This window comes from Pinus tabuliformis, chromosome X (assembly GCF_031772625.1).
Source record: "Pinus tabuliformis cultivar Carrire ecotype Pingquan chromosome X, CPIR1, whole genome shotgun sequence".
Classification (NCBI taxonomy): Eukaryota; Viridiplantae; Streptophyta; class Pinopsida; order Pinales; family Pinaceae; genus Pinus; species Pinus tabuliformis.
Window position 1 is genome coordinate 1115962073 of NC_142308.1, and position 12367 is coordinate 1115974439.

General features: G+C 40.8%; 1 protein-coding gene across 1 annotated transcript; it reads right to left on the reverse strand.

Annotated features, from left to right (window-relative positions):
- Positions 1-6595: 6595 nt before the first annotated feature.
- Positions 6596-11102, reverse strand: LOC149143726 (disease resistance protein RPV1-like). The gene is made up of 6 exons (XM_089451921.1): positions 10454-11102; positions 9862-10313; positions 8942-9315; positions 7749-8826; positions 7360-7656; positions 6596-7222 (listed from the first exon to the last, which is right to left on the reverse strand). Exons 1-6 carry the CDS (start codon positions 11100-11102, stop codon positions 6596-6598), a joined length of 3477 nt encoding a protein of 1158 aa, XP_089308047.1.
- Positions 11103-12367: the final 1265 nt, after the last annotated feature.

Here is a 12367-nt window from a genome sequence, read left to right on the forward strand (position 1 = left end):
TTGATTGTTGGAGAAATTGCCTCGCCAATTTTCGATGGTTTCTTGAATGGAATCTCTTATTCTGTCCATTTGCTGCAAAGTGGTTTCCGCCCAATTCCATAGGAGGTCTGCCAACTCACATGTGTTGAAGAGATGATTCATTGTTTCTTCTTCCTTTTCACACATGGGGCATCTAGATGGGCCACAGAACCCTTTCTTTCGGAGATTCTCCCAAGTGAGAGTTTTCCTGTGCATTAGGAGCCAAAGGAAGGTTTTAATTTTCGGCCAGAACTGAGAATCCCAGACCTTGTTGCTCCATTTAACTTTTTCTTCTTGCTCCGAATCTTCAATGAAGTTTCTGGCTTCTTTGAGCGTGAAATTGCCCCCTCCTTGCTTTCCCCATCTTAGTTGGTCATTGTCTTCCACCATTCTAATTCTTCTTTTGTTTAACAATGTTTGCAAGTTCCTAATGTCATTGTTTGCTTCGGTCATGTGCTCTGTTTCATTGACTGCCCAAGTTCTCCACTCCTGGTCCCTATTATTAGGAGTCCAATAGTGATTCACCGTCATTCTCCCAAGCTCCTGGTAATTTCTTTGAAGACCTGCAAATTCAGGCCTCTCCAACTTGGGGAGTTGTTGCCAGGCATCCTCCCAAAAAAGGGCAGTTTCTCCATTGTGAATTTCCTAGAAGCTATTCTCCTATATAATGTGTTGGTTTTTTCTTGCTAGGTTCCAAATCGGTGAGCCTTCTGGGTTCTCTTGCATTCTGATCAAGTGTTGTATACTATGCATTGGAGCATATTTTTCCTTCCAATGTCTAGCCCAGGGAAGTTTGGGTTCCTTCAACCATTTTCACCACAACTTAGCACCACAGGCCCTATTGATGGTGGAGGGGTCTAGCAAGTTTAACCCTCCCAGTTGTTTGGGCTTACACATTTTATTCCATGCCACTAGTGCCCACTTTTTCTTCTCTGAATTTCCTGACCATAAGAAAGTTCTCTGAATTATCCTCATTTGCTGAAGGACTCCTTTGGGAGCAGGAATTATGGAGAGCATATATTGAGGAATAGCTTGCAGGACTGCTTTGGTTAAGACTAGCCTACCAGCAAAATTGAGGGCCCTATGGGTCCAATGATGGCATCTTTTCTCCAGGCTTGCTAGGATCTTCTCCCAATGAATTTTTTGCCAGGGTTTATCAGTTAGAGGAGCTCCTAGGTACCTAGAGGGCAGGCTGCTTCTCCGGAAGCCTAGGATGGTAGAGAGATTTTTTTGCACTGCTAAATGAGTATTGAAAAAGAAGATGGTGGATTTAGATAGATTAACTTCCATACCTGAAGCTTTGCTGAAAAGATTGAGGATCCTTTTGTAGCCCAAGGCTTCTTTGACTGTGGGAGTACCATGTAACATCATATCATCAACAAATTGTTGGTAATTGGTCGCTGGAATGGAAGGCAGGGGCTGCAATCCTTTGATACTTTCTTCCTCTTTAGCGCTGCGAATGAGTCTACTTAAACCTTCCATCAAGATTACAAAAAGGAAAGGTGATAATGGGTCTCCTTGCCTGAGCCCTCGTAAGGGGGAGAATTGATCAGAAGGGGCACCATTTACCAGAATAGAAAATTTAGTAGATTTGGTCAGAGCTAAAATCCACACTATCCATTGACTGGCAAAACCGAAAGCTTTTAAAATTTCTTCCAGGTAATTCTAGTCGACTTTTTCATAAGCCTTTGATAAGTCAAGTTGCATCATCATACCTGCGATCTTTCTAGAGTGAAGAGTATGAATCATTTCTTGAGCTAGTAAAATATTGTACAGAATTTGTCTCCCCTCAACATATCCAGATTGCTCTTTAGAGATGAGGCCTGGAAGAATTGGTTTCATTCTGTTAGCTATGACTTTAGAGATAATTTTATATATAACATTGCACAAAGCTATAGGCCGAAATTTTTCCGGGGTGTTGGCTTCCTCTTCTTTTGGAATTAGGGCAAGGACAGTAGAATTGAGGGACTTGAGGATTGAGGCAGAACGTCGAGAGTCTTCCACAACTTCCCAGACCTCTGTTTTAACAATGTCCCAACAAGCCTTGTAGAAGTTGATGGTAAAACCATCAGGCCCAGGAGCTTTATCATTTGGCATATCCTTCACCGCTTCTTCCACCTCTTCCAAAGAAATTTCTCGAGTTAGTGCCAGATTTTGCTCATTAGTGATTGTCTTGGGGATGGATTTGATGAGTTCATCAATTTCTTTCGTCCTGTCAACCTCTGGCTCTTGAGCTATGCTGCTAAAATGCGTAGTAAGAAGGGTTGAAACTTCTTGATGTGTCTGTAGAATGGCTCCCTGTTCATTTTTGAGACTGAGGATTTTGTTAGCTCCCCTGTGGTCCATTGCTGATCTATGGAAGAATTTTGTATTCTGTTCCCCTTCCTTGAGCCACTGAATCCGGGACTTTTGTTTCCATAGGGTTTCCTCTTGTTGGCAACGAAGCTGCCATTGCTGCATCAACATTTTTTCTTTGTTTACTGTTTCTGGATTAATATCTCCAGTGATCCAACCTTTGTGTATCTGCTCTAATTGCTCCTCTAATTTGGCTTTTTCTTTGAATATGTTCCCAAAGACTGTTTTGTTCCATATTTTGATCTTGTCTTTGATGTATCTCAGTTTGCCTTGTAATCTGTACATTTTGGTACCTCTGATGTCCACCAGTTCATTCCACCATTTTTCAATAAGTTGAGTGAAGTCCGGATGGGTAAGCCAAAATTTCTCAAATCTGAACGGCTTGTTTCTTGGAGTGCCTTGGATAGCAGCAATCAAAGAAATGGGCCAATGGTCTGACCCTCCACTAGGGAGTATATCTGATTCTACTATAACTCCCTCCAACAGAATACTTTCGGAGATTAGTAATCTGTCTAGTCGAGAAGCAATTTGTTTTTCACCTCCCCTTTTGTTATTCCAAGTGTAAGCTCCACTCTTGGGGTGGACATCCACTAGTTTAGCTGTTTTGATGAAATCTAAGAAAGCTTCAGAATCTTTGTTGAGTTTCCTTATCCCTCCTTTCTTTTCCATTAGGGTGGTTATCATATTGAAGTCCCCTCCTATGACTGCCTTCGCTCTGGGATATCTTAGCTTCAGATTCAGCAGAGTTCTCAGAAAAAGAAACTTCTCTTCTAGCTTCTGAGGCCCGTAGACATTAGTACACAAATAGGTTTCCGAATTTCCTACCACCTGAGCTTCTACAACTATGAAAGATCTGGTCGCTTCAGAGGAGAGGATTTTGATTACTTGTGGATCCCACAGGGTGATTAATCCTCCCTCCCATCCATGGCTGGCAGTTTCCATGTATTCCATGTGTTTGCCTAATTTTTTGCTTACATTATGAATAGTACTACTTGCACATTTGGTTTCTTGCACAAATATAATGTCTGGTTTTTCCTTTTGGACCTTCTTCTTTAAAAGTCGCTGTTTTATTTGGCTATTAAGCCCTCTAGCATTCCAAGAGATGACTTTCATTTTAAAACAAGATTTAGTAGTTTAGAGAAAAAACTTCTAGAGCTTTCATCTTACCAGAGTTTAAGAGCATTTGTCCCAATTCCTGCAGTGCCTCATTATTGGTTCTGCGCCCTCTCTTTTTCCTTTGTTTGGAGCTTGTGGAGGTTTGAAGTAGACCTTTTGTTCGGAGTCCCATTCCTTTGGCTACGCCCAGGTTCTTGCTTTGCATTTCGATTTCTGCTCTTTGTCGTGCTATTAGTATATCATTAATTCTCCTAACTTCCTCTTCCGATATGTGTTCCATCCCCTTCTTTTTCCAGTTTTCCACCATGTCTGGTAGATTAACTCCTTCTTGCTCTAGTATGTCAGTAAGTTCCATCTCATCACTTCCGATGTCACTTATGAGCATTTCTGAGTCTTCATCTACCCCTTCTGTTACCTCTTGATTCTGTAGTATAATGCTTGGGGGATTTTTCTCCATTGTTTTAGTTTCAGGCTCTGTTGTAGTTTTGTTTGCTTCAGAGGTGTTTTGTTCCTTATTGTTTTCCTCTGATTCAGTCTCAGTTTCCAGAACATCGAAAGCGTTGCTAGTATTCCCTTGTGATGTTCTTACTTTGCTCAGGCATTTCCTGTTAGCTCTTTGTCTTGCTCTTGGGCGAGTGAAGAATTCCTTGTTCTTCTCTGCCTTATCTACCTTAAGGTCGTCCGCTGTTTTATTTAATGGGCATTCTCTGATTAAATGTCCATGCTCATGACATTTTCTGCATCGGAATGGGATTTTCTCATAATCAATGGCTTGGAAATAGTCCTCATCCCTATATTCCAGCCACAGTCCCTCATGCAATGCCCCCGACACATCCATTTCCACACAGATTCGGGCACAGGAGGTGTATCTTCTCTGCAGAGTGGCTTCTGAAGCTTTGATGAAGGTCCCTAATTTATCACCTATCTGTTTTAGAGCTGCATATCCCCAATAGTCTATTGGCAGGGAGAAGAGGCGTATCCAGACAGGCACCTGCTTGAAGGTTTCTTTTTCTGGCACAAAATTGGGCTTCCAAGGCCTAATGTATAGGCCCGCAGAAGCGAAGAAGTAAGGTCCGCCATCAAATATTCTATCCTTATCCTCTAGATTTGAGAAAACAACAGTGAAAAAACCTTTGGCTCCTAAGTGCAGTCTAACATCACCTTTGGGTTTCCATTGCTGCTTTATCCATTGGCACAGCGCCCTTTCTGTTGGCCAGAGTCCCATGAACTTGCAGATCACTGCATGTTTGGTCATGTGATCCCGGTAGGCTTGAATTTCTGGGTTTGTTATCACCACCCTTAAGGTTTCTGCCGCCTTAGGTTTACATGGTCCTTGAGTCTTTTTGCCATTGAATGTTTTTGTTTTGTCTCCTTGTTCCTCGTTCTCTTTATTCAGAGCCCCTTCTTCTTCTTCTGTCTGCTTCTTTCCTTGTTTGTTTTCATGGGCGGGATGTGCTTGTGTTGCCTTCTCCCTGCCTCTGTTTTCTATTCGACCACCATCCTCCTTTCCTTTTAGCTTCTGAGTATTGTGATCCTCCTTGCCCTCATATCTTTTCCTTCCCTTGCTGGTCTCATCCTCTTTCTGTGACCTTTCATACCCAGCGATTTGCACACCTTCCTGTGTTGTCTGTTTGTGCATGATTATTTGTTTATAAGATGGTGTCCCTATGGACCCCTCGTTTACCATCTGTTGGGTCAAGATCTGTCCTCTTCTGTAAAGCTCTGCCACTCTGACCCTGTTCTTTTCCAGTTTCGAACCCTAGATCTGAAGAGTCCGTGAGCTGCAAACCCCCGTTTTCACTAAGTCGCAGCTAATTCTCCACTATGGTTTACCAGGCTCTTCGCAGCTAGGAAGGTCCATGCCTGCAATGTTAACATGTAGTGCTAGTTAATTTGAAAATCCTATTAAAGTGTATATACATTAATATAAACAATATTAATTAATTATGGCATTCACCAAAAGATTATTTTATTAGTTTCTTTACTTTTGTGATGAAATATTTATGTTTTATTGTTTTTAGTTTAATTAAATTATATTTAAGCTAAGCAACGAGTACTAGCTATTATGTAGCCCTAGTTAAAATTTATTCTGAAATTTATTTATCAATATTAGTAGAAATAAAAATATTCCACTTTTTTTCTTTAAATATATGCTTTTCATTTAAATGGTTTAATGTTTTCTTCAATTGTCCAAATTTTTAACTACTAACATTTCATTATTTTTAAAAAATTAATTATTAAAATCTTAATTTTTAATGTGAAACTTCAATTTTATTTTTAGTTTTATATTTATTTATTTTTACACAACCTTAAAATCTATCCTAACCTAATTATCATACAAGTATGGAGATAACCATTGTGGGTTACTATTAACTAATACATGTTTACACATCACTATTATTAAAAAAAAACATGTTTACACATCGCTATTATTAAAAAAAAAAAATCATGCCATGTAAAATGTAAAATGAATAACTAGTAATTAATAAAACTAGTAATTAATAAAGGAAAAAAATTTCATACTTTTAAATCTTAAAAAATAAAGATATTTTTTTTTATATCCAAAAATTACAAACTTTTAGCTGAACAAAACCATTTTAAATCATACTCCAATAACACGATTTATTATCTTTCCATCACTAATCCGTTGAAAATTTTAATAAATAACCATATACACTATTTTATTATATATGAATCTCTAATCATTAAAGAAAAAATTGATTAATAACGATAATAATCAACGCGTTGTAATCCTATTCCAACACCTAACAGTACGTATCCCACTGCACTGTTAACGAAAGAACACCAGAATAATCAATCATTGGCGAACGCATTTAGTTAATTAGTGCAAAGTTTGGAAGGCCATAAAATATACACATATAGCCGCTCATTATCACTAATGGCCACTCTTGGAAGACTGATGGTAATGATTTCATTGCAAAACTGTTTTTTCACATTGCTATTCAATACGAAACGAGAATCCCCTTTTCATAATACGAAAGAGAGTCTCCCTTTCAATCGTTGCTGCAGCTGCTCCATTACCCCCCCACACAACTGGAGTTTGGGACAACTGCTGACAGAGAGCCGACGTAAAGACGTAGAATGTTCAACACCTTCCAAGTCCTCTAACATTCAGGTACAATGTCTTCAAGTTCCTCAACTCACTGAACGAAGGAGGCAGGCTGTCCAGCAAAGGGCTTCCTACATGCAGAATTTCCAAATTTCTTAGCTCTCCAATTGCATCTGGCAATTCTTTTATATTTGTCCCTGACAAGTATAATCTTTCCAGCGACCTTTGGTGTGCTACTTTGAAAGGCAATACTTCAATCTTCACACAGTGTTTCAGATTTATGTGCTCAAACGTGCTTATATTTCCCAGTGTTTCGCTTGACATGGTTAACTTTGAGCAATAGCTCAAGTCAAGATATTTAAGCTTAATTAAATTCCCAAAGGTTTCTGGCAGCTTCTCCAAATTGTACCAGCATGAGAGGTCGATGCGTTGGAGGTTTCTTAGATCACCAAAGGAATCTGGGAGTGACTTTATATTTCCGCAGCTGGGTAACACCAAGGTCTTCAATGACCGAAGACGACAAAATTCATCTGGCAATCTTGATATTGTGTGTTCGAAAATCATACAGGTGGAAATCCGTTCGAGGAACTGAAGCCGCCCTATAGAGTTGGGAATATTACAGAGGTCGCCTTGAATATCTAAATCCCGCAACTGCAAAGGTGCCTGCAAAATGTTCCGTGTTTCATCTATAAGAAAGATACCTATCCACAAACCCTTCCAATTTTTTTTCAAAATCACATGGTGCCATATTAAATGCAAATAAACAATACAAACTTTTAACTCAATAAATTTCTAAGCACCTGGGATTCGCCTTCCCACAGTGATGTCAATTCATTTCCGTACACTTCTAAAACCCTCAAGTTCTTCGTTGGAATCCAGGAAGGGAGAGAAGAGTAAGGACAGTTGCACCAACGAAGCCATATGAGTTTCCGTAAGTGCAACTTAGTCAAAATGCGCTCCAAGAGATCATCTTTCCTAGCGGGAAGTTGCAATATTCCACGATGACATGTTATTTCTGAAAGCTCGCTTGCATCATCTTCATCAACATCATCTTCATCGGTTACAACCGTCCTAATTCCCCGCACTTCGCTTATTACCTGTTGAATCACGGGAAAAGATGGAGAATTAAAAAATGTACACAGATTTTGATTTCAATAATTTATAAAAATTTGAAAGATTTAGCACTTACAGAGGATGGCTGCCACAATTCATCAAGTTTGTCTATAACACACACCAATCCCGGAGCCTTGGCGATATCTCTTCCCAGATCACGAAGGTGATCATGCATATGTATCACATTCTCACTATCCACTTCTACTAAACACCTCTCTTCTAAAATTTGAAAACCTTTCCACTTGCACCCATCCCATATTTTGACGGCCATATCTCTTTTTTCTCCAATGAAAAAACATGCAACATCTAGGAATATCTCCCGCTCCTCCCGATCGAGTGCCTCCACACTAATTTGCAGTGTCTGCTTTATCTCTGTGGGAAGTATCCGTTCAAGTTTGTCCAATTGGTCTTCCCAATAAGATTCGGTCTTTCTTCCACAAAAAAGTGCCCCAAGCACTTTCAAAGAGAGAGGCAGTCCCTTGCAGGCTTCTAAGAACTTATTTACAAAAGATTCAAATTCTGAGAGTGGGTTCGGCTGCTTGAAGGCATGGAAGCAGAAGAGTTCTCGGGACTGTTGTTCATTCAGCCCAGTTAGCTTATAAATGGACGAGTTTTCAATTCCTGAGCTCATTAGAATATCTTTATTTCGGGATGTAATCAATATTAAACTGTCTGACGGAATAACAGTTTGATCTGGCAAAAGTGAATCAATCTGATCAACTTGATCTACATCGTCTACAACTATTAAGGCATGACAAGAGGAGAGATTTTGTTTAAGCATCTCCATACCTTGATCGATGCAGTCTATTTCTGGATCTGATCCACTCAAACTCTTCAGAAGTTTTCTCTGCAATGAAATTAAAGTGCCCTTACCTGCGTTTTCTCTTACATCCGAGAGAAAACAAGATCTGGGGTACTCCGAACTCTTTCGATTGAAGAGTTCTTTTGCAAGGGTTGTTTTTCCTATACCACCCAACCCAACAATTCCCAGGACGGGAGGTTTGCCACTCTGCTCTTGCTGCAATAAAAATTCATTTTCAAAATGTTTTACCTTTTCATCCAGACCTATTGGATATTTGGCTACATGCAAAGGTGTCTTTTTCACTCTCTTCAAAACCTCTTCAACCACTAGATCCAGCAACTTCCCTTCATCGCTGGTTATTCACAACAAAAAATAATAAAGCTATTAACAAAAAATTCTTTACATATATCTATCCAAACATAAAGCAATACAATACCGCGAAACCAGAGATAAGGTGGAGTTCTCACCTATTGCAGGAGTCCAGCTCCAAACCGCTTATGTGTGAAACCTTAGCAAGAGCATTTCTCCAACTCTCAATTGTACTGGAATCGTATCGCAATTTCTTTTGGAGAGGTTGATCATCATAAGTCGTCTTATTTGCCAGTGATTGTAGGGCTTTAGCATACATTCCATGATTGCCCTGCGTCCACCTAAGCTCAGAGGGCTTGATACCGTAAAATACAGGGATAATCGTCTTTCGCGATTCCAGCATTTGGAGGAGTTCATTCAGACACCAAACAGAGTCTGCATATCCAGGAGAGAAAACCGCCACATGGACGGAGGCGGTTCTAATAGCGCTTTCTATTTCAGAAGTCAAATACTCCCCCACTTGCAATTCCTCCTGATCTAGAAATGTAAGATTTTGAGAAACACAGATAGATCTAGATCTGTAAAACAATAACAAGCTTGCAAGGCAAAGAAGAAAGCGAGCAAGAATTGAGAAAGAATGAAAAGTAAATTCTACATTATTAGGTTGAGAATAAATACATAAAAGCACCTAAGTTAAGCTTAGTTGTGCATGCAATAACTAAAGCTAAGTGTGCTGTGCCGCATGCATGCAAACAATGAGTTCACTGGACCTAATCTAGGTGCATGTACACCAGCACAAAAGTCTACGACTAGTCTACAGCTAGTGCATGTACACCAACACCCCCCTTAATCATAACTTAGGTGAGTGTGATGCAATAATGAATGGGTCCCGGCAGCAGGCCATTTTAGGTACCCATTTTTTTTTTTTTTTTTTGGAACTCAAATACATAAAATCTATTATAAATTTGAAAGAAATGTATTCGCTATAATCTTCGTGTCCTCCAAACTTGTTTTACTTAGCATGAATAAGGCAAACCTTTATCACCTAAAATCAAGAAAAGTTTAACAAACAAACAACCGCCAGACTGAAGCATTTCAGAAAAACAATTGTAAACGGAGACCAAACAAGTGCAGCGTGCCCGGAATGGGGAAGCTTCGTGAATTCTTCATCACCCTCATGCTGTGGACTCTGCCGGAAAGTGCGAGGGCCATAGAGAGCCGTGGCGCCATCGATATCGCTCAACTGACGCTTTACCTTTCTGGTTTCAAGATTGGGGAACATGACGGATCCATCAACACTGGAATGGTCCAACCCAATGAGGTGCCCGATTTCATGAAGCGCCACCGACTCAAGATCCATGGCGGACCTATCATCCGTGATGCCCATGCTCACCGTCCAAACCTCGGCGCTGTCCAAGTGAAATCGCCCGTCCTCCGGCGCAAACGCATGTGACAGTACGCCTAGACGCCCGTCGAAGGGAAATCCATCTGCGTGGTCTCCGTCAAAGAACTCAATCTTTATAATCGCCCCTTCAAAGTCATCGGTCTCGTGGAAATCAATGGAAATTAAAGAACAGCTCCCCTCTGGCTCGAGATATGCAGATGAAGCCAGTGGAAGAAATTAAGAAATAAGAATCTGAAATCCAAGAAGGCTTTGAAGTCCAAATAACGTGTTCTGGCATAGATGTCCGCTTCTGGACTGTACCGTGCTCGACTCGAATCCTTGCAGGCTATGCAGCAATAGCGATAAGATTCCTGCAGGCTTCTCTCGCATGTTTCGCAATAATTTGAGAAGCCTTTGGCTGGTCTGGATTGTGCTCGCTGCTTCAAAAATACGAATCTTGCATGAATCATAAACCTTTGTATAAGGCTGAAGTCTGAATTCTGGCGTAGCCTCCCGCGGGAACCGTAACCCCACCGCTCCCGAATGGATGAAGTATTAACTGCAGAGCGAACGCCGCACATATGGAACCAAGAACCTGAGCTCCCATGTAGGCCGGAACCTGAATCCAGGGAAACTGGCTCAAAGCTGCGAACGCAATTGTCAGGGATGGATTTGATGAATCTTATAATTTTAGGCGGATCTTCCATTTCTTTGGCGGCGGCGGCGGCGGAGGAGGAGACATTCATGTTTGCGTGGACGGTTTCTTGGTTTTGTTGACAGACATTAGCTCTCAGGCCGGAAACATTAGTAATGGCATCTCGACCCCGGAATTTGAGGGCCGCTTGGTCATAGGCCTTGGCCGCGCCTTCTTCCTCGTCAAACGAAACCAAATCCAAAGTCTCGTTCTCAATGAGAGAGCTATATTCCGCATGCATGGCAGCTTCCCATTCAGGATGCCCATTTGCTTCTGTATAATTTTGTGGATCAGATCCATGCATTATATAAGCATGCATGGACATGGATGGCTTCATAGTTAAGAGTGCTTGCGGATTTTCCTCCAATAGAGGGATAGAGGCAGGATTATCAAAGATATTACTCATGCTGCACCATTTTTGTGCAGAAGTCTGATCTCGATGTTCAACAACTGGTGGTCTAACAGGGGTTTGAGGAACAAAATCAGAAAATGTATACAGACGAGATTGATCATTTACCTTGCCAGATGCAATCTTCAAATTGGTTTGCATGTCGTAAATGCTCACGGAATCTGGGGTAAATTCCACTTTCCTTCCGCTGCCTGTGTGTGTCATCTGATACACTGAGAGAAGATTCACAGCGAGCCTTGGAGTATGCAAGACATTTTCAAACCTTCCATCTTCGAATTGCACTCTTCCTTGCCCAGTTGCTGTAACTGCAGAATTATCCCCCATGAGGATGGGAGGACCTGAGTATGCATGCAAAAAAGAAAAGGATTCCTTTGAAGAAGCCATATGATGTGAAGCTCCTGAATCGATGATCCATTCTTGTGGTGCAGAATGAAGAGCAATCAAAGCATGCCCGTTACCTCTTGGATGACGTGCTTTTTCTCTTGGATCGGGTGCTTTTTCCTCAGACTTCTTCTTAGCATTCTCAGGAATGTGGTCTTCAAGATTGTATTGCTGGAGTGTCTGCGCCATAAGATCTATAGTCTTCTTCATGCATGCAGATTCAGGATGAAAACCACGGTGGCAATAATTGCACATTGATTTTCCTTTCGTTCCTTTCCTTTCCTTTGAGCCAGATGATCCATCGGGGGATCTAGGATTTGCCTTTCCTTTTGCATGCACAGTGAGTGCATGCGCTTTGGAATTTTTAAGTGTGCCCATTTTGATGAGCTTATCTTGCTCATGCATCAAAGACTGAATAAAAGTATCCAGTGAGGGAGGCTTCCAATCTGCACCAGTTGCAGATCTGACTGTGTGGAATGTAGAAACGAATACTGCATACTCTGGACCAAGTTTTCATAAAATGGAAAGAATCAACTGCCTTTCTTGCTTGGATTTGTCGATCCCGCATCCTTTCAGCTGCACCAACAAAGCTTTATACCTTGTGAAAAAATCTTGAATGTTCTCAAAGTTTCTCGGATCTAATGAGTTTAACTCATTTTCGAGAATGTGACCTTGCATTTCATCTTGTTTTCCAAACAATTCTTCCAAAATTTTCC